Raw genomic sequence first — 25,342 nt, 5'->3', positions numbered from 1 at the left:
TTAATAATGCAGAAAGGCAGAAAAAAAGAAGAGCCTGAAAGCTTTGGCAGAGGGAGAGCTCTGCAGTACACTCGACAGGATAGGTTAGCAGACAGGTAGGAGTGGGGGGCTCGGATACACAGAAGAGAGACTGCGTCTTACCAAGGTCAGCTCTTCATTCTGCCTTACTGCCTCTGAGTATGAATCGTCAAGCTTTCTCTGCAACTCAGTCAACAGATCTTTCAGCTGAAACGAAGTTCAGAATCTTTAAAGTAGCCACGCAATCGAAGTGTCACGTGGGGTGGGGGAGTAGTGGATTTAAAGGGGGTTGTCTAAGATTACAACATTATGGCTGCATCTGCAGAGTACAAGCTGAATACTGGCTGCCCTAGCATCCAGCATGGTCAGACTGGTTCTAGAGGGAGATTAAAATAGCAAAAGTGCCCACAGGAATTGCTTTTTAATATACAAAGCGGCAGTTCTTACTTACACAGATTACGGGGGTTTTCCGCTTTCAGAAAACCTCTGTCCCCCGGCTGTAATTTCTTTACGCTACCAATCAATTCGCTCAGTGGCTCTGAGACGCTGAACTCACTAATTGGCTGCAGCGCTGTCAACATGACATCAACGCGAAGACAAAATTAAACAGGCAGATACTCAGAGCTGGACTTGGGGAGGGTGAGTAAATAATGGTTTTATTTTTTAAACTTTTTGTAGCCAGGGGTGTGGGTTTTTTCTGAAAACCGGAAAACTTTAAACGAGAACAAGATATAAAATCTTCCCTAAAAGATCTATAAAATTAGGAAAACTAAAAGAATATGATCAAATTTAATAATTATCAGGCGCATAGTTAAAAAAGGCAGACTTGAAGTCACCCGGCTCTCCAATGTCTCACTATTGAGCCAGTTGTGTGAAGCTTCCCGCTTCTGAACTGGAAGATTGAGGGAAGACTTGGAGTTTGCAAGAAATAATCACGGGCTGTGTCTGTGCTGTGGTCCTTATATTAGAAGTATCATGAATTCCTCTGTATTATAGTACAGCAGGACAACCAAAGAAACAACAGAAGTAAAGCCAGCCATATCCTTCTCAGGGTGATTCAGGCTATTTGTCAATGTACATTATAGAAGGACTATCAGATTAACCCCTTGCAAGTAGCCATGACCTCCTCTAACTAGGCTCCATAATATACTGGGCTTCATAATATACTGGGACAACATTCTGTATTTATTCATTTTACTCCCTTATATAGAGCCATTAATTACAGCAGCACTGTCCCCGATGGAGCACACGACCTAGATTCCCTATCAGTGTATGTATCAGTAGGTTTTTAGAGTGTGAGAGGAAACCAGAGAACCTGGCGGAAATCCATACAAACACAGGGAGAATATACATTGCTCCAAGTCTGCAGTGCTAACCATTGAGCCACTGTGTGCAGCGCTGGGATCCTGGTTCAAATCTCACCAAGGTCAGCATCTGCAAGGAGTTTCTATGTTCTCCACGTGTTTGCGTGGGTTTCCTCCGGGTTCTCCGGTTTCCTCTCACGCTCCAAAGACATACTGTTTGGGAACCTAGATTGTGAGTCCCAATGGGCACAGTGACGATAATATGCTTCCAATAAATCCATTCTGCATGAAGTTTAAGTTCAGATTCCTAACGAGAGGAGGAAAATTTTCACTCCATTTTCATTTGCCAATTCGCAGCAGGTCAGGCTCCATTGAGGATTTAATTTCATCATGTTTGTGACTTTCTTTTGGTGAATCAATTCTCATTCTATAGACCAGCGAATCTATAAGACAGCATAACAGGCCAGACCCTACCCAGATCTGAGCACAATGCTCCACATTGTATTCAGAATCGACCCTGGACATTGATATATTGTTCTTCAATAATTACCTCTCGTACTTCAGACACATAAGTTGCTCTTTCGCTTTCTGCCTTTTCCAGCTCAATTTCCAAATGTTCCTTTTCTTTTAACAGCTAAAAAAACAAAACAAAAGAACTTTTATTTTTTTTGGACACGAATAAACAAAAACACAAAAGTCTCATAAAACTCCAGTTTCTATATTCTGTAGACTTTCTTGCAATATGTCTACATCTTATTTACGCACCAAGTCGGTGGGTGGGTGTATCCACAGAAATCAATAAGAGAGATTATGGGTATTTTATTAAATTCTCTTGTAACAAATGCCTACAAACGTACATTTTCTGACTCCTGCTTTTTTGCTTATTCAGCTCCTGCTGCACTGAATGAATGGCTAACTTTGCCTAAATGCGAGACATAAATAAGTAAAAATCCTAAAACAGGAAGCTAAAAAGAGGATATAAATATTCTATGAAGAGTAAGTAGTGATCAATATCATACAGCCAATATAAGGGAATTTGATTCACTTTTGTATCACTTAACGGCATATTCCCATCAAATTAAGTGATGGTATAATGCTAAGATATGCCAATAGTTATGAATGATGGTTGTCCTAATGACTGGACCCCAAATTCAACTTTAAAATTAACTAAACTGAAGTTCCCTGACCAGCAAGTGATAAAGAGCAAAAATCAGATTTACAGTCACATCATTCTCAGGATCGCCGTCAGAGACAATCTCACAAATAGGTCATCACTTTATTACAGAAGACCCCTTATAGGGGATTTTTCACAATGAACTGAACACACGATATAATAATGGCTGCAGAGCAGAAAACATTTGATTTTTTTTTTTTTATTCGCCTCTGTTGCACATATTGCAATCAATGTATTTGGACACTAATGAGTTCACTTTTGTTAAATCCAAATGAGTGTTTTTGGGCTGACTGGGCTCAGTTTTCACTGAGGGAGTGTACTTTTTCTCACTCTATGATACTGGCCAATCAAACAGGCAGCACCACAGAAGAAAAATAACACGGCCCATCATAGCTTAGAACAGGTTTCTCAGTGGGTGAGATGTAAGGATACAGCTCTGATCTTCTGGTCTAACCGCCTGCATGATTAGGAAGTGCTGGGAGATTAGAGCTCACATGACTCAAAACTTTTAGATTAGTTTCCTGCGGTGGAAGGAGCAGGACACCCGAGTTTCGTTGTGTCACATTCAGCTCTCTTCTCATAGTACTGTCAGCTCTGCTGTACTGCCCCTCCCCATACACAGATGACAGAAACAGTTCTTGTACAGACACCTCTCCCATCTGTATGGCCAGCTTTAGAGCGTCAGGAAATGGTCACGATTAGTGATGAGCGAGTATACTCATTGCTTGGGTTTTCCCGAGCACGCTCGGGTGGTCATCCAGCTCAGGCAAGGAAAACAAAATCTCTGAGCAGTCATAAATACTCGGAGATCCCCGAGCGTGCTCGGGAAAACCCGAGCAACGAGTATATTCGCTCATCACGAGTTAACAAGATTTTCCATGATTTTTTAATTTAGAGAGTGCAACCCAAAATATCAGAAGGAAGGGCTGTGACTAACAGGTAGCACTGCCCTAAATTCTCCACTAGAGAAATCACTATTTCAGCTTTATTGTTGCTGCATGTTCTTTAACCCCTTAATCCCATATGACGTACTATCCCGTCGAGGTGACCTGGGACTTAATTCCCTGTGACGAGATAGTACGTTATATGCAATCGGCCGCGCTCAAGGGGGGAGTGCGGCCGATCACGGCCGGGTGTCAGCTGACTATAGCAGCTGACATCCGGCACTATGTGCCAGGAGCAGTCACGGACCGCCCCTGGCACACTAACCCCTGGCACACTGCAATCAAACATGATCACAGCATTGAGGTGGTACAGGGAAGCATCACGCAGGGAGGGGGCTCCCTGCATGCTTCCCTGAGACCCTCAGTACAAGGCGATGTGCTCACCTTGCACCGAGCGTCTCCTCCCTGCAGGCCCCGGATCCAAAATGGCCGCAGACCAAGCGCTGGTAAGCCTGCAGCCCTGCATGTCAGATCGCTGGTCTGACACAGTGCTCTGCAAAGTGTCAGATCAGCGATCTGACCCTATAACATGATGCCCCCCCCCCCCGGGGCAATGTTATAAAGTAAGAAAAAAATAATCACGTGGAAAAAAAAAAAAAAGTTCCTAAAAGAAAAATATATATATATTGTTCCCATAAATACCGTATTTTCCGGCGTATAAGACGACTGGGCGTATAAGACGACCCCCCAACTTTACCAGTTAAAATATAAAATCTTCTTAAAAGTCGGGGGTCTTCTTATACACCCTATGTCGTCTTATAGGGCCGGTGAATATGTGCCTTTTGGGGGGGGGGGGGAGTGATCCTGATGACGAGGGGGCGTCTCACAGGAAAGTGAGTATCCCCCATTACCTTATCGTAGCGGTGCAGCGTGGGGGTCTCAGTGCTGGGAGTGGCGGCGGCGGCGGCTGCTGTGCTCTGGTGCGGCGGCTGCTGTGCTCTGGTGCGGCGGCTCCTCTTCTGTGTGGGGCCTCTGTGCTGTGGGGTGGCGGTGGCGGCGGCATATCTTTATCCAGTTGGGGCTCCTCCGGCATCTCCTTAGCCCTGGAGGCCCCGCCGCAACTCCATCGGTGCAATGCAGCGGCCATTTTCCCGGAGGCAGCTCAATAGGTGCGATGCGGTGGCCTCCGGGAAAATGGCCGCTGCTCAGATTCAGATCTCGTCCCGAAATCTCGGGACACGAGATCTGAATCTGAGCAGCGGCCATTTTCCCGGAGGCCACCACATTGCACCGATGGAGTTGCGGCGGGGCCTCCAGGGCTAAGGAGATGCCGGAGGAGCCCCAACTGGATAAAGATACGCCGCTGCCGCCGCCACCCCACAGCACAGAGGCCCCACACAGAAGAGGAGCCGCCGCACCAGAACACAGCAGCCGCCGCCGCTCCCAGCACTGACACCCCCACGCTGCACCGCTAGGATAAGGTAATGGGGATTACTCACTTTCCTGTGAGACGCCCCCTCGTCATCAGGATCACTCCCCCTCCCCACCCACCATATACACCGGCGTACAAGACGATTCCCGGCGTATAAGACGACCCCCGACTTTTAAGAAGATTTTCGGGGGTTAAAAAGTCGTCTTATACGCCGGAAAATACGGTACATTTATTTATCTAAATAATAATAAAAAAACACATCAAAAGTACATATATTTAGTATCGGCGCGTCCGTAACGACCCCACCTATAAAACTGTCCCGCTAGTTAACCCCTTCAGTGAACGCAGTAAAAAAAAAAAAAAGGGCAAAAAACAACGCTTTATCATACTGCCGAACAAGAAGTGGAATAACACGCGATCAAAAAGACGGACACAAATAACCATGGTACCGCTGAAAACGTCATCTTGTCCTGCAAAAGAAGAGCCACCATACAGCATCATCAGCGAAAAAATAAAAAAAGGTTATAGTCCTAAGAATAAAGCGATGCAAAAAAGGAGATTTTTGTGTACTCACCGTAAAATCTCTTTCTCTTAGCCTCTAATTGGGGGACACAGGACCATGGGTGTTATGCTGCTGTCCACTAGGAGGCGACACTATGCATAATCTGAAAAAGATTAACTGTGGCTCCTCCTGTGCAGTATACACCCCTGGACGGCATCAGCCTTCTCCAGTTTTGTGCAAAAGCAGTAGGAGGAACGTAACATGAATAACATAATTATGCCTGTAAGAAGGCAACTATGTACGAGCTCAAGAAACAATATGAGAACTCAACAGTTACAACAGCCCGGAAAGGGCAACAGGGTGGGAGCTGTGTCCCCAATTAGAGGCTAAGAGAAAGAGATTTTACGGTGAGTACACAAAAATCTCCTTTACTCTGTCGCCTCATTGGGGGACACAGGACCATGGGACGTCCTAAAGCAGTCCCTGGGTGGGAAGCAATGGACGAATATTGTGCAGACAGGCCCGTACACTTAGGGCACCGCCGCCTGCAGGACACGTCTACCCAGGCTCGCGTCCGCTGAGGACTGGGTATGAACCCTGTAGTGTTTAGTAAACGTGTGTAAGCTAGTCCAAGTGGCCGCCTTACACACTTGTTGTGCCGAAGCCTGGTGCCGAATGGCCCAGGAGGCCCCTACCGCCCGTGTAGAGTGTGCCGTAATACCGGCTAGAAGAGGAGAATTCTTAAGGCGGTAGGCCTCTTGTATGGTGGATTTGATCCACCTGGCAAGGGTAGCTTTTGAAGCTGGCAGACCCTTGTGGCCGCCTTCCGGAAGGAGGAAAAGAGAATCAGACCTCCGGAAGGACGCAGTCCTAGACACGTATATACGCAAAGCCCTGACAAGGTCAAGCGTATGCAGAGCCTTCTCCACTCTATGAACCGGAACCGGAAAAAGGGATGGTAGTGAAATTTCCTCATTGAGGTGGAAGTCGGACACAACCTTCGGGAGGAAGGATGGGACCGTACGAAGAACTACCTTGTCCTGGTGAAATGCCAGGAAAGGCCGTCTGCAGGAGAGTGCTGTCAGTTCAGACACCCTGCGTAGCGAGGTGATTGCCACCAGGAAAACCACCTTCTGGGAAAGAAGGCGGAGCGGGACCTCCTTAAGAGGTTCGAAGGGTGGTTCCTGCAATGCTGTCAGGACCAGGTTGAGGTCCCACGTTTCTAGTGGTCGTCTGTAGGGGGGAACCAATCGGGAAACCCCCTGAAGGAAAGTCCTTACTTGCGGCTTGGTAGCAATGCGCTTTTGGAAAAGCACTGAGAGGGCTGACACCTGGCTCTTAAGCGAGCCCAATGACAGCCTGGCCTCCAGACCCGATTGGAGAAAACCAAGTACTTTGGGTATGGAATAAGGGAGTGGGATCTGGCCACGAGATTCGCACCAGGTAAAGAAAGCTTTCCAGGTACGGTAATAAATCTTGGCAGAGGCTGGTTTCCGTGCTCTGATCATGGTTCCAATGACATCTGCCGAGAGCCCTGCCTGGGTTAGAACCCAGGTCTCAAGGGCCACGCCGTCAAATTGAGAGCCCCTGAGTTCTGGTGGTAGAACGGCCCTTGTGATAGAAGATCGTGGCGGTCGGGGAGACGCCAAGGGGCGTCTGCTGTGAGTTGTACGATGTCGGCGTACCATGTGCGTCTGGGCCAGTCCGGTGCAATGAGGATGGTTGGAACTCCCTCTTGTTTGATCTTCCTCACCACTCTGGGTATCAGGGGGAGAGGTGGAAAAATGTACAGAAGCTGGAACTGGGTCCAGTCCTGAACCAGAGCGTCTGCTCCGAGCGACCGCGGATCGTGTGTTCTGGCAATGAAGTTGGAGACCTTGGCATTGAAATGGGATGCCATTAGGTCCACATCCGGGGTCCCCCAGCGGAGACAGATCTGTTGAAAAATTTCGGGATGGAGAGACCACTCTCCCGAGTCTATTCCTTGTCGGCTGAGGAAGTCTGCTTCCCAGTTGTCCACACCCGAATGTGGACCGCCGAAAGAACCGACCCTGTGTCCTCCGCCCAGCGGAGGATATGTGACACTTCCCGCATCGCCTGGGTACTGTGGGTCCCCCCTTGATGATTCACATATGCCACAGCCGTGGCATTGTCCGACTGTATCCTGATGTGAGAGGCTGCCAGTAAGTGATGGAAGGCCCTCAATGCCAGTAGGATGGCACGAATTTCCAGGATGTTGATGGGCATGGTCGCTTCCGCTGGGGACCACTTGCCCTGTGGTGTAGGTGCACCGCACCCCAACCCGTCAGGCTCGCGTCGGTGGTCAGGACCTTCCATTGACCTGAGAGAAAGGATTTCCCCTTTGCTAGCGAGGTTGGCTTGAGCCACCAGTGCAGGGACCTCCTGGTTGACGACGTTAGCTGGAACTCCCTGTCGAGAGAAAAGGGATTCCTGTCCCAGGACTTGAGAATGGCTAGTTGGAGAGGTCTGAGGTGAAACTGGGCAAATGGGACAGCTTCTATTGCCGCTGCCCTCTTGCCGAGGACTCTCATGGCAAACCGGAGAGATCGAGGGGGTTTGCGGAGGAGGGTGCGAACTGCAAGTCGGAGAGCCAGTGCCTTGTCCTTGGGAAGGAGCACTAGACCCCTGGAGGTGTTGAATAACATTCCCAGGAAGGTCAGAGACTGACTCGGGGTTGGTGATGACTTTTGTAGGTTGATTAACCAGCCCATGCGACAGAGTATCGGTTGTGATTGAGACGCTGAGCTCGCAGTCCTTGAAGGTGGGAGCCTTGATGAGTAGATCGTCCAGGTATGGAACGACTACTATGCCTCTGGAGTGCAGGACTTCCATGGTGGCTGCCATGACCTTGGTGAACACTCTGGGAGCAGTGGCGAGTCCAAAGGGGAGAGCCATGAATTGGTAGTGGTCCTGGCCTATTGCGAACCTGAGAAACCTCTGATGGGCAGGTGCAATGGGTATATGCAGGTATGCGTCTTGTAGGTCTATGGAGGCGAGATATTCTCCCTTCTCCATGGACGCAATGATGGACCGAAGGGACTCCATGCGGAAATGACGGACCCGTACATATTTGTTGAGCTGTTTTAGGTCTAGTATGGGCCGTACGCTGCCTCCTTTCTTGGGAACTACGAACAGATTGGAGTAGAACCCTCGGAAGCGGTCGGTCGTGGGTACCGGTACTATGACTCCTGATTGACAAAGCGAGGAGACCGCTTGGTGGTAGGCTCGAGCCTTGGCTGGCGGTTTTGGGGGGACAGAGAGGAAGAACCGGTCCGGTGGGTTGGAGGTGAAGTCTATTTTGTATCCGGAAGACACTAGTTCCATGACCCACCTGTCTTCTGTAATAGGCAGCCAGACTTAATGAAAGAGCAAAAGTCGGCCGCCTACTGGTGTGGTGTCTTCCGGAGTCCGTGAGTCATGAGGAGGAGAAAGTCTGAGATTTTCCTCCTCTGGGCTTAGACTGGCCTGCTTTTGACTGCCAGGCCTTGTCCGACCTTTGCGTCGATCGTGAGTTGTCCCTGCGTGGGGAACGGTTACGATTTTGTACTGGACGTGAGATGGACCAGCCGGAGGAATTCCGAAAGGATCAGAATCGAGTTTGGTTACGCTTCTTGTAAGTGCGTTTAGGTTTCAGTTGGGGAAGAGAAGTACTCTTACCCCCTGTGGCGTTGGATATCATAGTGTCCAACTGTTCACCGAAAAGTCTCCCACTGAGGTAGGGGAGGTGCGTGAGGGACTTCTTTGAGGCTGCGTCCGCTTTCCATTCCCGCAGCCAGAGGATACGCCGAATCGTGATGGCGTTTGATGCTATCCCCGCGACTCCCCTTGCTGAATCCAGAGCTGCATGGAGCATGTAATCTGCTACAACAGCAATTTGAACCGCTTGGTCCGACAGTTCAGGAGCGGATGCTTGGAAGGCTTGTAAATTGTTTGCCCAGGCCAGGATGGCCTTGGCAGCCCAAACTGAGGCGAACGCGGGAGCCAGGGATGCCCCTGCTGCCTCGAAAATTGAACGAGCCATGCGTTCTACCTGCCGGTCTGCTGCGTCCCTTAGGGTTGAGCTATCTGGCAGTGAAAGGAGGGTCTGTGCTGCTAGCCTGGAGACTGGGGGATCCACTTCAGGTGGATCTGTCCATTCCTTGGTGTCCTTCTGTGGGAAGGGGTACCTCGCCTCCAGATATTTGCGATTAGCGAATTTTTTCTCAGGCTGTGAGAGCTGTTTTTTAAGGATCGTCTTAAACTCTGGATGGTTAGAGAAAACCTTAGGCGGCTTCAGAGGTCCTTCAAAGGAAATCTGATGTTCTGGGGCCTCTGGTGGCGGATCAGAAATGTCCAGCACCCGATGGATGGACGATATTATGTCCTCAACTAGCGCTGTATTGCTAGGAGGGATTGGGATCAGGGACCCCTCGTTTCTCTGTCTGAGTCAGAGTCGCAGATGCCTTCCGAATCCTGTGTATCACTGAGGCGTCCCCTGCTGGGTGAGCTGGGGAGGAGGCCTTCTCTGGTTGGGGATTGCGGAGATCTGCATTGTCTGTCCCTGGAATGGGACGGTCTAGATGACCTGGAGCAACGGTGTCTCTCCCTAGAGGGGGATGACCGTGTGCTATGGGATGACGCAGATGGACTTGATATATGGATCCGCTTGCGTCGTGACCTAGACGTGGATGTGCCAGGGTCATCTTGTTCCTGAGTCAAGCTCTCCCTTTGCTGGGTAACGGTCATAGCCGGGGCATGACCCTGCAGAGCCTGAAGCAATGTGGAAGTTAGGTTATCTATAACAAAAGAGAAAAAAAAAATGTGACAAAACCAGCTCACCTCCTAGGCATTTGTTGTGGGGAAGCCCGGATAACGTGCAGTCTTCACGTAAGGTAATAGAACAAATAGAAGAAAAAATCCAGCTTCCAGAAATATCAAAATTTAGTGAAGATAAAATCCAAGATCCAAAAACATGGTTCACAGGAGAAGAAATGGCAGAATGCTACATGTTTCGAACACTAAGTTCTTTTTCAAAGCTTTGAAAAAGAACTTAGTGTTCGAAACATGTAGCATGCTGCCATTTCTTCTCCTGTGAACCATGTTTTTGGATCTTGGATTTTATCTTCAATAAATTTTGATATTTCTGGAAGCTGGATTTTTTCTTCTAGGTTATCTATAGACTGCGTCATAGATTGCGATATCTGAGTAGCCCATTCCGGTGTGGCATTAGACACCGAGGCATTGGCAGGGGCTTCTTGAGGCTGTGACACAGTAGTTTGTATACAGTTCTGACAATGCGGGTACGTGCTACTACTGGGGAGAGCGGTCCCGCAGGCTGTGCAGAATGCATAATAGCAGTTCTGCCTGGTTCTCTTAGACCTTGAGCCCGGCATAGTGCACAGAGTGCAGAAGTGCTGCCAGCAGATGGACCTTATAGGGGTAGAGAACCTACAGGGGAGCCTTATAGGTAATATGGATTCACAGCTGAGTAAAGATAACCCAGCTGTGATCTTACCCCACCAGTGTACCCCTAGGTCCAGCGCCGAAAATCCACAGTCCTGTGCCCCCCGGAGACTGGCTGCCTGGTCCTGGTCCTGCAGACCGGGAGATGCAGGGTTAATCTGCAGCCGAAAATGGCTGCAGAGACAGAGGAGAGAGGAGGAGAAGGGGGCGGAGAGCTGGAAAAAGGCGGCAAGGCTATAAAAAACCCGCCCTTTCTGTCTCGATCCGCCCCTTGTATGACACTGTAGAGTGTCATATTTGTCATCCGGGGGGTGGGCCGGGGGGCGGAGAGGAGGCTGCTGCTTCAGCTAGGCCGAAGCCGAAGCCTAAATTAGATGCCTGAGGCCCAGAAGGGCTCCAGGCCGGCGCGAAAGTCCGGGAGGGGGTCGGATCTGAACCGGACCCCTCCGGATTTGAAGGCAGGATGGCGGTGGGGCTATAAGCGGAAGGGGGAGCCCGGCTGGGGTCCCCCTGAGGCAGTATAGAGCTGGTGCTGCCGCAGAGACAGGGACGCAGGGAGCCCTGTGTCTGTATGTGCCATGCCTGCCTGCACTCCCCCCGGCCCCAACAGGAGCCCGCAGCTGGGCTGGGGTCCCTGGATGCAGGCGCAGTATGCTGGCCCATTGCTGGGAGCTGTAGGATGCTGCCTGTACAGGCCCTACCTGAGGTGTCTCAACCTAATACCCCCAGAGGGGGATAGGGAGGGTGCTTTTGTCACACCTTCAGGGGCCTTTATCCTCGCCTCGACCTCAACCCAGAAACCAAAAGGAATTTGGGAAGGAGGGGGGTCTCGACTTCGAACCAACACCCGAGGGGCTGGGGAAGGAGCAGCATGGGGAATAGCCATCTCAACTTCAACTGGGCACCCCATAATGGGGGGCCGAGGAAGGAGCCATGCCGGGGGTCTCACAGGAGACCCTCTTTTCTTCATCTGTAATCCCGTCGGAAAACGGGAAACGGAGTAAAACGGAGTAAAAATCTTTAGGTGTGCCTCCTTTGCGACACTAAGCAAAAACTGGAGAAGGCTGATGCCGTCCAGGGGTGTATACTGCACAGGAGGAGCCACAGTTAATATTTTTCAGATTATGCATAGTGTCGCCTCCTAGTGGACAGCAGCATAACACCTATGGTCCTGTGTCCCCCAATGAGGCGACAGAGTAAAAATTATTTTTTCTATAAAATAGTTTTTATTGTATAAAAGCGCCAAAACATAAAAAAAATGATATAAATGAGGTATCGCTGTAATCGTACTGACCAGAAGAATAAAACTGCTTTATCAATTTTACAAAACGTGGAACTGTATAAACGCTGGTTTTTGGTCATTCTGCCTCACAAAATCGGAATAAAATGCGATCAAAAAATGTCACGTGCCCGAAAATGTTACCAATAAAAACGTCAACTCGACCCGCAAAAAACAAGACCTCACATGACTCTGTGGACCAAAATATGGAAACATTATAGCTCTCAAAATGTGGAGACGCAAAAACTATTTTTTGCAATAAAAAGCGTCTTTTAGTGTGTGACGACTGCAAATCATAAAAATCCGCTAAAAAAAAAAATGCTATAAATAGTAAATCAAACCGCCCTTCATCACCCCCTTAGTTAGGGAAAAATAAAATTTAAAAAAATGCATTTATTTCCATTTTCCCATTAGGGTTAGGGCTAGGGTTAGGGTGAATGTGGTTTTGAGCACTTTGAGGGGCGCCGTTTTTAGAATGGTGTCACACTTGGCTATTTTCTATCATATAGACCCCTCAAAATGACTTCAAATGAGATGTGGTCCCTAAAAAAAAAATGGTGTTGTAAAAATGAGAAATTGCTGGTCAACTTTTAACCCTTAACTCCCTAACTAAAAAAAAATTTTGGTTCCAAAATTGTGCTGATGTAAAGTAGACATATGGGAAATGTTACTTATTAAGTATTTTCTGTGACATATCTCTGTGATTTAAAGGCAAAGATGGAAAATTGCAAAACTTTCGCAAAATTTCCTATTTTTTTTCACAAATAAACGCAAGTCTTATCGAAGAAATTTTACCACCATCATAAAGTACAATATGTCACGAGAAAACAAAGTCAGAATCATCAGGATCCGTTGAAGCGTTCCAGAGTTATAACCTCATAAAGGGACAGTGGTCAGAATTGTAAAAATTGGCCCGGTCATCAACGTGCAAACCACCCTTGGAGACTTAAGGCTCTGTTTAATTAATATTAATCTTTATTTTTATATAGCGCTAACATATTCCGCAGCTCTTTACAGGTTGCACACATTATCATCGCTGTCCCCGATGGGGCTCACAATCTAAACACTCTATCAGTATATCTTTGGAATGTGGGAGGAAACCGGAGAACCCGGAGGAAACCGACGCAAACACGGGGAGAACATACAAACTCCTTGCAGATGTTGTCCTTGGTGGGGTTTGAACCCAGGACCCCAACGCTGCAAGGCTGCAGTGCTATCCACTGAGCCACCTTGCAGTACTAACCACTGAGCCACCGTGCTGCCCAGCTCTGTTCACATCATGTCCTCCCTCTATCTGAAACTGAACCTGTCAAAAACTGAACTCCTCGTGTTCTCTCCCTCTACTAACCTACCTTTGCCTGACATTGCCATCTCCGTGTGCGATTCCACCATTACTCCAAAGCAACATGCCTGCTGCCTTGGGGTCATCCTTGATTCCGAGCTTTCATTCACCCCCCACATCTGATCACTGGCTCGCTCTTCTTATCTGCATCTCAAAAACATTTCTAGAATTCGCCCTTTTCTTACTTTCGACACTGCAAAAACTCTTATTATTTCACTTATTCATTCCCGTCTGGACTATTGTAACTCTCTACTAATCGGCCTCCCTCTTACCAAACTCTCCCCGCTCCAATCTGTCCTGAATGCTGCAGCCAGGATCATATTCCTCACCAACCGTTACACCGATGCCTCTACCTTGTGCCAGTCATTACACTGGCTACCCATCCACTCCAGAATCCAGTACAAAACTACTACCCTCATCCACAAAGCACTCCATGGCTCAGCACCACCCTACATCTCCTCTCTGGTCTCAGTCTACCACCCTACCCGTGCCCTCCGCTCCGCTAATGACCTCAGGTTAGCATCCTCAATAATCAGAACCTCCCACTCCCGTCTCCAAGACTTTACACGTGCTGCGCCGATTCTTTGGAATGCACTACCTAGGTTAATACGATTAATCCCCAATCCCCACAGTTTTAAGCGTGCCCTAAAAACTCATTTGTTCAGATTGGCCTACCGCCTCAACGCATTAACCTAACGATCCCTGTGTGGCCTATCATAAAAAAAAAACAAAAAAAAACAAACAAACCATAATCAGGTTCCCCGGTATCATGTTCTCATACACTTTATGCAGTTAATAGCCTCTGTGTCTGTACTGCTACATACTTAGGCAGTTAACTGGTTCATGCAGCTTTTCATGAACACCCGAGCCTTACACTATGGCTGGTCCAAATAACTAAAGCAATTGTTATCATCCACCTCTCGTGTCTCCCCTTTTCCTCATAGGTTGTAAGCTTGCGAGCAGGGCCCTCATTCCTCCTGGTATCTGTTTTGAACTGTGATTTCTGTTATGCTGTAATGTCTATTGTCTGTACAAGTGCCCTCTATAATTTGTAAAGCGCTGCGGAATATGTTGGCGCTATATAAATAAAATTATTATTATTATTACATCTCATAATTGGCATTACTTAGGAGCATTCCCAACATATGCCATTGTATGGCAATAAAGTAATAAACATGGTCATCGCCCACAATCCTAAAAAATACATATTAGTGGACACTTTCCATATAGTGGGGAAAAAAAAAATGGATATGCTGGCACAGAAATACTTTTGGTCTCCATCGAGTGGCTTATCTCTAGTTTGTGCCAGGAAAGCCATTGGTCCATAAGCCAAACAGAGAATAAAGAAATGTGAACAGATCTAAATATAAAGCAGAAGTCTCATTTTGCATAAGGTATGGTATCCTTACATTCATTTCTTAATATTGCCTCATTAGAAAATGGATTATGCGAATCAGACTATTAAGACACACCTGTGTATGCTAAAAGGAAATATGGATTTAATTGCAAATCTGCAAAATGGACACCTAATACAAAACAGGCAGCAAGCCAGGGGCATTACATCAGCTAAACAAATTAAGAGAGACATGAAATACTAGTGAAGGCTCACATGGTTCTCATTTACCGCTGGCTGCGATACAATCATTCTGGTCTCTACAAAGAAAAAATCAGCCCAAAAAGCCTTAGGGCTCATTTACACTGCAAAATGTCAGCTGTGGGCCCATATGGCACCTCCCAATTTGTATTAAGTACTCAAGTTATGGATATTGGGTGCCCTGCTTTTGCCTTTTCCGATTCCTTAGATCATAGTAAAAAAAAATAAAAAAAAAAAAAATATATATATATATATATATATATATATATATATATATATATATATATATATATATATATATATACATATACATATACACACACACACACACACAGGTCCTTCTCAAAAAATTAGCATATAGTGTTAAATTTCATTATTTACCATAATGTAATGATTACAATTAAAGAGAGAGAGAGAGTACTTTTTTCTGATGAAAGCAAATTTTGCATGTCATTCGGAAATCAAGGTGCCAGAGTCTGGAGGAAGACTGGGGAGAAGGAAATGCCAAAATGCCTGAAGTCCAGTGTCAAGTACCCACAGTCAGTGATGGTGTGGGGTGCCATGTCAGCTGCTGGTGTTGGTCCACTGTGTTTCATCAAGGGCAGGGTCAATGCAGCTAGCTATCAGGAGATTTTGGAGCACTTCATGCTTCCATAGGCTGAAATGCTTTATGGAGATGAAGATTTCATTTTTCAGCACGACCTGGCATCTGCTCACAGTGCCAAAACCACTGGTAAATGGTTTACTGACCATGGTATTACTGTGCTCAATTGGCCTGCCAACTCTCCTGACCTGAACCCCATAGAGAATCTGTGGGATATTGTGAAGAGAAAGTTGAGAGACGCAAGACCCAACACTTTGGATGAGCTTAAGGCCGCTATTGAAGCATCCTGGGCCTCCATAACATCTCAGCAGTGTCACAGGCTGATTGCCTCCATGCCACGCCGCATTGAAGCAGTCATTTCTGCCAAAGGATTCCCGACCAAGTATTGAGTGCATAACTGAACATTATTATTTGATGGTTTTTTTGTTTGTTATTAAAAAACACTTTTATTTGATTGGCCGGGTGAAATATGCTAATTTATTGAGACAGGTTTTTTGGGTTATCAGGAGTTGTATGCCAAAATCATCAGTATTAAAACAATAAAAGACCTGACAAATTTCAGTTGGTGGATAATGAATCTATAATATATGAAAGTTTAATTGTAATCATTACATTATGGTAAATAATGAAATTTAACACTATATGCTAATTTTTTGAGAAGGACCTGTATATATCAGAGACTGGGACAGGAAAATAGTCAATAGTGTTGCATGGTATACAGTTTCTCAGCCAGCATTCAAGTGTCGGAGTACAGACTGGAATTTACAGACTAGACACAGGTCTCCTATCTTATGGAGTTTGGGTCAGGAAAGAGCGGGTGGTCCGGAAATCACAGTCTGTACACAGTCATGTCAATTCAGTCTTAGGGGTACTATGCAGAAAAATCCATCTGAATGGCGCACGATCTCAGATCTCTTCTTCTTACTCGGAGATCCATAGACTGCTGTTGTAAGTCTGCCATTCACTACAATGGCACTACATGTACATGAATGATTTACAGTCCAAATCAAATTTATGAGTAGAAAAAAAAAAAAAAAAGGAAATCCACAGAAAAAAAAAAAAACCTTTCGATCTCCGTTTCTCCAGACTTTGCGCTGTCCCACTGGCCACTGCATCCATCCATCATGGTCTTTAGCTGCACTCTGACTACCTCGATACGATTCCATAGTGTGGATCAGAATTCAGTTTCTTTTCACAAGTTTATGAAATGCACATTAAGGGTCTTCTAGGCTTGTGTAGAGAAAGGAATTTTCGATCCATGGATGTTCAGACTCTTAGTGGGTATGTAAGTGTATTACATCGTTAATGATGCCACCATACTAACCTCCTTCAGCTCATTTTCAGATTCCTCTAGCTTCACCTTCCACCGTCCTTCCTCCTCTTCCACGCTACGCTGCAACCTTTGTAAAATTCCTTCCTGTAAGCAGATATAATACAAATGAGATCTGTGTGATATAGAGCAAGAACGGCTATAACTGAAAAAGAAATATTTACTGTCTCCGCTAGCACCGATTTGTACTTTTCACACTCCAGCTGCAACAATGTATGGATTTCCTCCCCTTCCTTCAACGTCTGCTCCAGTGCCTATTAAATAAATTATTTCTGGATCATTAGAATGGATATACAGGGAATTAATGAGCAGTCTGCCTTAGTGCATAGAAACAATTTCCAAAGTCAGATTAATATTGTCCTTAACCCTTGTCAGGCTGCATAATTTTACAACCTTAACAGGCTGCATAGGTACAATTGTACCTTCACATATACCTCCACTGTGGGAAGACTTTACTTGGTTTCAGAAACTAAAGTTCATTCAGCTACAAATGTTATGCTGATATCTATTGTTCAGTGTTGTTACTGGTCACTTATGTTGCTGTCAATTAAGTTAATTCAAACTGGGAGTGGCTTCTACTTGTCTTCCTGCCTCCCTCCTCTCATTAGCCATTTTGCTGTTCATCTCATTGCTGTGAGCACACATTTCTAGGCTTGTGAAGTCTTCAATTTCTTGGAAACGAAGGTAGGAAAGTCTCACAGCATCTAACAGCCAGTTATACCTTTATTCTCATTATGTGGGGACAGAACAGTCAAATTGTCTTTCAGCCTGGACTTGGCTTACATATATTTTGTATGAAACTTATCACTATAGGTATAATTTTTATACGAAAAATGGATAATAATTAGTATCTACATATTGTTTTACGATGTTTTATTTATATTCAGCACAAAATACGAAGCCAAAATTCATCTAGCAAGTCATCATGAGTGATAGTAATGCTGGATCTAGTTTCCGCCATAATCCAAGAAAACGTGTTTGCAGGTTAGTATAATTTTGTGAAAAGCCAATAATGTAGTATTTCGGAAAATTATTTATTTTACATTTTTTCATATTTACAGATTTACGTCTGACGAAATAATGCGAATGCTAGAAGAATCTGATTCTGAGCATGAGGATGAACCATATGTTGCATCTGATGATGAAAACTATGTACCACAAGTGGATGTTACTGAAGAAGATTCAGACATTGAACAAGAAATGGTCATAGAGCATGAAAATGAATACGAATCAGACGAAAGTGTTGAGGATGATTCTGTGCCTCAAAGTGCAGGCGACATTTGGACTGCTAAGGATGAAACTCAATGGTGCAGTAATCCACTGCCAAATGCACAAACAAAATATCGTAATGTCCTACGACAAAGAGGTGGCCCTGCAGCAATCAGCAACCTATATACAGCAAAAGAGCTATTCAAGTCCATCATGACTCCCGAGATGTGTGACATCATATTACGGGAAACGAATCGAAAGGCCAAGAGAGTTTGTGATGCTTACAACAACGAACTGGTACAACGTTTTCCTGATTCTTCCAAACGGCCACCACAAAAAACATTCAAGCAATTTACTGAAACTGAACTTCATGCATTTTTGGGCATACTGATTGCTGCTGGTGTGCACAGAGCCAACAAAGAGAATCTGGAGGAAATGTGGAATGTTGCTGCTCTGCCTCTTATACGTGCAGCCATGTCTCGTGACCGCTTCAAGATGATACTCAGATTTATCAGGTTTGACAACGAAAATACACGTGCAGAACGTGTGCAAACAGATAAAGCTGCACCAATACGGGACATCTGGACAATGCTGAACAGTAATCTGGAGAGAGCCTACAAGCCATATCATTGTATCACCGTCGACGAGCAATTATTTCCATTTAGAGGTCATACTAAATTTACCCAGTATATACCTTCAAAACCAGCTAAATATGGCATAAAGATTTTCTGGGCTTGTGACTCATCAAATGCCTACCCTTTACAAGGTCAGCTCTACACTGGGAAACCAACTGATGGTCCTCGACAAGTAAACATTGGAGAACGAACAGTATTGGACCTAGTGAGCTCGTATAAAGGCTCTGGAAGAAATGTCACCACCGATAACTTCTTTACAACCATGGAACTAGCTAAGGTATTGAACTCCTGGAACATGACACTAGTTGGTACAGTGAGAAAAAACAAAAGGTTCCTACCTAACAACATGCAGCCTGCCAAAGAAAGGCCTGTAAACTCGACAAATTTTGCCTACAATCATGATGCAACAGTCTGTTCATATGTACCAAAGAAGAACAAATCAGTCGTGCTTCTATCATCTATGCACATGACGGGAGAAGTTGAAGAGACACTAGCAGCCAAGCCAGAGATAATAAAATACTACAACATAACAAAAGGTGGCGTTGATGTTATGGATAAAATGTTGGGAGAGTACACTGTGAAACGACGAACATCACGTTGGACTTTGGCATTTTTCTACAATATGATTGATGTCAGTGGGTTAGCATCCTACATCATCTACAGAGAACACAATCCAAGCTTCAGGGCAAAGGATCAACGAAGAAAGTTCCTGAAAGATCTCGCAAATCAGCTGTGTATGATTGCAATTGAAGATCGTAGTACAAACAAAATGATAATGAGAAACCATTTTCTTCGAGGTGCAGTAGAAATGGTGCTTGGACGATGCATTGTGGTAGCATCGCAGCCAGCAGCTGGCCCCAACATACCTCATGGTAGTCGTGGACCCTCCCCTGTTGTTGGTAGTTGCTATGTCTGCAGAGACCTGAGGCGAAAACAACGCAAGACTAGAAAGTCTTGTGTGGTTTGTGTGAAACCCATTTGCGATGAACACTCTGTAGCAAAGCCAACATGCATTACTTGCAAAGAAAATCAATAAAAAAAAGTTTCTTACATTTTCTTTTATAATGTAAATGAACAGTTTTTTACTTGTTTATAATAGTTAAATAGCATTATCATTAAAAAAAAATTTATGCTTTTTCCCTTGCATTATCTTCATTCAAAATATATGAGGTACATTTGTACCTATGCAGCTTGTTATGGATGCAAAAAGATCTCGACCCCTTATCTCGGAAGCGGGTGGAGATATTTTATTGAAATTTGGCCAATATATTCTGGACCAAAAATGTAGAGATGTCACGAAATTTCAGCCCTCTACGTCTTTTCAAAAAAAAGTTATTGCAATTTTAAAACGGAATAGTTACAATTGTACCTATTCAGCTGGATAAGGGTTAAAGAAAGCATCAACACAGAATGGCTGTTCAAACCAAGTGCAGGTGCACCTTACCCCTTGGAGTGAATGAGCATTTCAGTGCATCTATTTTTTGCTTTTCTCACCTGGGATTGACAGCTCGGACTTTACAGAAAGCAGAAAGATTAAAAACAAGTAGGTGGGAAGGTGCACGAAAATGCCCGAGCATGCCTAGGGTGAACGGAGCGCCTGCACTTGGTTTTAAACAGTCATTCAGTGTTGTCAAACTCCATTTAAAACAGTTTTCCCATAGAATATATACAAGAAAAGGTAAAATGTAGGATCACTGGAGGATCGGGTAGGCAGGCAAATTACTACAATGCACCACTATAGTGAGGAGCAGCATTAAATGTTGCATCAGCTGTTTCCCCCCATTACACAGAAGTTTAATGGTATGGGTCTGACAAACCCTCAGTTCTTGTGATCTCCGGGATCCCACAGGTAGATCTCAAAGTGATTCTATATTTAATTACCACTAGTGATGAGCGAACATGCTGGGATAATGTGTTTTCTACTCATACTTGTGTGCTGAGTATTTTCGGCTTGCTCGAATATTATGTTTGAGGTCCCGCGGCTGCATGTCTCGCGGCATTTCAACATCTGCAACACATGCGGGGATTACATAAACAGGCAATCTCTGATTTTGTTGCGGCTTTGGAACATCTGTGACATGCAGGTGCGAAGACTCGAACATATTTTTCGAGCACGCCGAGAATGGTCGGCACACGAGCATGGTCGACTAACACCTTACCCCAGCACGTTCGCTCATCACCAATTACCACCTATCCGATGGCGTGGTGATGAATATATTTTGAAGGAAAAACCCCTTTAGTGAAAAACTGCAAAAAAAAAAAAGTATCTGGCATGCAGTTCTGCGTCACCCAAAATCTGAGTGTTACTTTAATGTTTCCATTCTTTAGCAGAAAACATATGCAGTCTGCTCCTAATGTAACCCCCATGAAGTCCAGGACTGGAAAACTCAAGAGAAAAAGCTGCTTGACCCACAAGCCGACGACGAGATGTCTGAATAGGACACGACACAGAAGGGATCAGACCATTGTAATTTCCGCACAAATGAGAATTCCAGCAGACAACTACACACTCACTTTAACAGTTTCTGTGTCTCCACTTTCGTTCAAACACACTTTTGCTGCCTTCTCGAACTCTTGGACCCATTCATTATGCCGCTGAAGAAGGAAAAAAATAAAAATATATATATTTTAGCACAAAACTGGTATATATACTTGGATTGAGGTTTGCTTACTAGTACATGACAATAATGGAACCTAATAGCGGTGGAAAATGCATCTCATCATCAAAGTTTCATCCCAGTTGACGCATGGCTAAAGAAAAATCAGCGAGCGTAGTCAAACCCGGCCTCTGCCACCAAGGAGGTCCACACGCCTTTGCCACAAATCACAGACTTGCAGGACCTGGCACAGCAGGCTAGCGGGACCTGGCACAGCAGGCTAGCGGGACCTGGCACAGCAGGCTAGCGGGACCTGGCACAGCAGGCTAGCGGGACCTGGCACAGCAGGCTAGCAGGACCTGGCACAGCAGGCTAGCAGGACCTGGCACAGCAGGCTAGCAGGACCTGGCACAGCAGGCTAGCAGGACCTGGCACGGCAGGCTAGCAGGACCTGGCACAGCAGACTAGCAGGACCTGGCACAGCAGACTAGCAGGACCTGGCACAGCAGACTAGCAGGACCTGGCACAGCAGACTAGCAGGACATGGCACAGCAGACTAGCAGGACCTGGCACAGCAGACTAGCAGGACCTGGCACATGCAACCAGTACAACAACTACTTGTCTTACAGTCTATTCCTTTGCCATTGATCTGGTATTTCAAGATCTTCCGTAGATTAATATTTAATCTAATTCTTACCAAACTAGAAGAGACGGACACATTTGGGAAGATCTTTTGCAGGATTTCCCGGATCTCATTCTCCCCCGTGTTCTGCGGTCTCTCCTATAACAAAACAAGATGTCGCAATCAGGGTCCAAGTGTAAAAAGCCGACATTATAAGACATAAACATGGGTGAAACACACAGATGTTATGTCGTAGAGGATATGAGAGGCAAACGTACGCATTAGCTAGGAAGAAACTATTATGCTTTAACATGCACATGAAACATCCTATTATCGTCCCAGCCGTGAGTACATCCACTCCTGCACAGCAGAGAGAAGAGCAAGCAATCACAGGCATCCCCTACTGGAAAGGTTATACCAGCAGAACTACACACAGATACAAGAGAAAGCAGCCTATGGGTTACAGGGAAACTGGCACCACTGAAACTAGTGGCATGGATACAAGGTCCCTTATACAACAGCAAAAATGATACCCATCTTGTAGTAATCCGACGTGCCATCACTGAGAAATCGAGCTTTGAAGCCCCATGCAAATTAGCCAGGAATTGCATTGGGAGTGTGCTGAACTCATTTTCTTGACACACCCAAAATGTATTTCCAAGTTCATTTGCATGCAACTTCAAAGCTCGATTTCTCAGAGAGGGCTCATTGGATTACGACAAGATGGATATAAATTTTACTGTCTTACAAGGTCCAGTACAACCATCCTGCTAATCCCTTATGTAACCTTCCCCATACATATATTATTGTCCATGTGGGTAGGTAAAGAAAGAGATCATCTGGTCAAATACTAAAGTAAAACACCACAAGGATCCTGGAAAACCTGCCCTATATTTCAGGATCCCAGAAAAAAATTGGTAACCTGTATACAAATCTTAAAAGCACAGACACAAAATGAACAAACCCTGCATGCAATACCAGAGTAATTACACATGCAGAAAAAGGATAAGATTAACTAACCCCAAGGTATGGACAGCTACACTATAACCTAATTAAATATACAGGGGATATGAAAAGTCTACACCACCCTGTTAAAATGCCAGATTGTAGTCATGATTTATTTTTTTTTTAAATATCTTTTTCCACTTTGAATGTCCCCTATAATCTGTACAAATCCACTGAAAAATGAACAAACCTTTTCAGATGGAGAAAAAAAATTTAAAACTAAAATAATGTGGTTGAATAAAGATGCACACAATTAAATACTTGCTGAAATATTCTTGGGATTTATGACAGTATTCAGGCTTTTTGGGTCGGAGTCAATAAGCATGGCACATCTAGAATTGGCAAACTTTGCCCACTTATCCTAGCAGTAGCTCCAAATCTGCCAGATCGAGAAGGCATCTCCTCTCTACAGCGCCGTCTTCAGGTCACCCATAAATTTACAGTTGGATTCAGGTCTGGGCTCTGGCTGGGCCATTCCCAAACGTTCATCTTCTTGAGGCAAAGCCATTCTTTTGTCGATTTGGAGGTCACTTACGGTCGTGCTGAAAAGGTGAAATTCATCTGTTTAGCAGCAATCTATAGTTTTTGTTGCTAATTAGACTGATATTTGGAACTGTTCATGATTCCCTTCACCTTGACTAAAACCCAAGTTCCAGCTACCAAAAAAACAGCCTCAAAACATAATGCTGCCTTCACCATGCCTCACTGTGATTATGGCACTCTTAATGATGTGCATTGTTGACTTTGCGCCAAACATACCTTAAAGAATTATAGCCAAAAAGTTCAACCTTGATTTTATCACACCAGAACACATTTTCCCCACACGCTTTTGGCATACTTGATGTGTGTTTTAGCAAAACATAGTCCAGCTTGGATGTTTTTCTTTGTAAGAAAATGCTTCCATCTTGAAATCGTGCCCAGCAGCCCAGACATATGAAGAATAAGGGAGATTGCGGTCACAATCAGTGCTTGCTACAAATTCCTGCAGCTCCTTTAATGTTTCCTTAGGTCTCTTGGCAGGCTCCTGGACCAATTTATTCTGATCAATTTTTGAGGGACGTCTAGTTCACTGTCACTGTTGTGCCAAATTTAAGCCACTTCTTGGACACTCTTCATGCATCTAATGCCTTGGAAACATTTTGTACCCTTCTCCTGAACTTTCAGCAAAGAGATCCCTTTGCTGTGTTGTAAGCTGTTTACAGGCCATGGCCTTTGCTGTAAAATGCACTTAAGAAAAAGTCAGTAATATCCTACCAGAACAGCTAAACTACATGGAGTTAATAAGAATCGCTTTAAATGATGGAGCTGTGTGATTACTTCTGCATAATGTGAGTTTTATTGTAATTGGCCGATTCTGAACACAAACACATACCCAATCGTAAGAGGGTATTTTAACAGGGGTGTGTAGACTTTTTATATCCACTGTGTGTTAAGACAATTAAAATATTCAATCCAATTAAAGTGAGCCTGTCCGCACAAAAAAAAGCTGTCGAAAGCACAGGCGCTCAGTGCACCTTGGTGTGACCAAGCAATTCAGCGCATCTTCCAAACTACCGTACTTGTTTTTCATCCATTTCTAACTTTTACGGCTCCTGTAAAGTCAAAGCTGTTTATTTTCGGCAGAAACCACATGCAGTAGCATGATAACAGTCCTGATCGCACGCATGTGTTATTACTGCAGACACGTAAGGTACTCCCCTAAAAGGCTTCTGATAAAGTGCTGTACACTACATCTTTAACTATTAGCCTCCTTAACAGATACATTTATATTTTTTCAGGAACAGTTGCACTAATATAACAAGTATACATAATTAACTAAAAGCTTACAAAAAGGAGCCAAAAATCCTACTTAAAAGATTTTTCCAGGCTCATTCTAAATTTCTGCTGTACCTCTGATTGCAGAATTGTGATTGTGTGAAACATGCACACTGTAAGGATTCCCCTCCAATTCCATCTTGAACAGCTGCAATAACTTGCGATCACGAGCCTGTTAGCTGCTCATTCACTTCTATTAATTTTGCTAGTCGGCAATTGACCACAAGTAAGCAAACCACAAACTTGTGGTCATGCATTTGCACATTTGATCTGGAAATAGAGGGGAATCCTGACAGTGCACATGTATGTAAACAAATCAGGAATTTTCTTATGAGAGCTTCCCTTTAAGTGATCGCATACTCTAGAAATGAGATAGGAAAACCCTTTTAAGTCTAAAAAGCCGTGTACGTTTATCGAGCTTTGGACACCTTGTATCTGGATTCTTACCAGTCCATTAACAGCAGTATTCACCTCCTACATTGGGCAACCACATATTTTTCTCCCCAGTACATAGCCAATATATATGTACCCGG

The 25,342-nt window shown here is 45.0% G+C and overlaps 1 protein-coding gene across 11 annotated transcripts in view; it reads right to left on the bottom strand.

Moving 5' to 3' along the window:
• KTN1 (kinectin 1) overlaps positions 1-25,342 on the bottom strand; it is a 158,019-nt gene that overhangs the window by 6,377 nt on the left and 126,300 nt on the right. For 8 of the 11 annotated variants that reach the window (XM_077264547.1, XM_077264609.1, XM_077264558.1 and 5 more), the window contains 6 exons: positions 22,065-22,148; positions 21,285-21,365; positions 17,091-17,180; positions 16,921-17,013; positions 1,873-1,956; positions 142-225 (listed from right to left, as the gene is read on the bottom strand). In XM_077264547.1, coding sequence (XP_077120662.1) covers positions 142-225; positions 1,873-1,956; positions 16,921-17,013; positions 17,091-17,180; positions 21,285-21,365; positions 22,065-22,148 — 516 coding nt within the window. The remainder of the gene's footprint in view (positions 1-141; positions 226-1,872; positions 1,957-16,920; positions 17,014-17,090; positions 17,181-21,284; positions 21,366-22,064; positions 22,149-25,342) is intronic. The other 3 variants (XM_077264599.1, XM_077264629.1, XM_077264637.1) reach the window with 1 other exon arrangement.

This window comes from Ranitomeya variabilis, chromosome 1, assembly GCF_051348905.1.
Source record: "Ranitomeya variabilis isolate aRanVar5 chromosome 1, aRanVar5.hap1, whole genome shotgun sequence".
Lineage (NCBI taxonomy): Eukaryota > Metazoa > Chordata > Amphibia > Anura > Dendrobatidae > Ranitomeya > Ranitomeya variabilis.
Note: the sequence above shows the minus strand (reverse complement) of the source record. Positions and strands in the feature narration are given on the sequence as shown.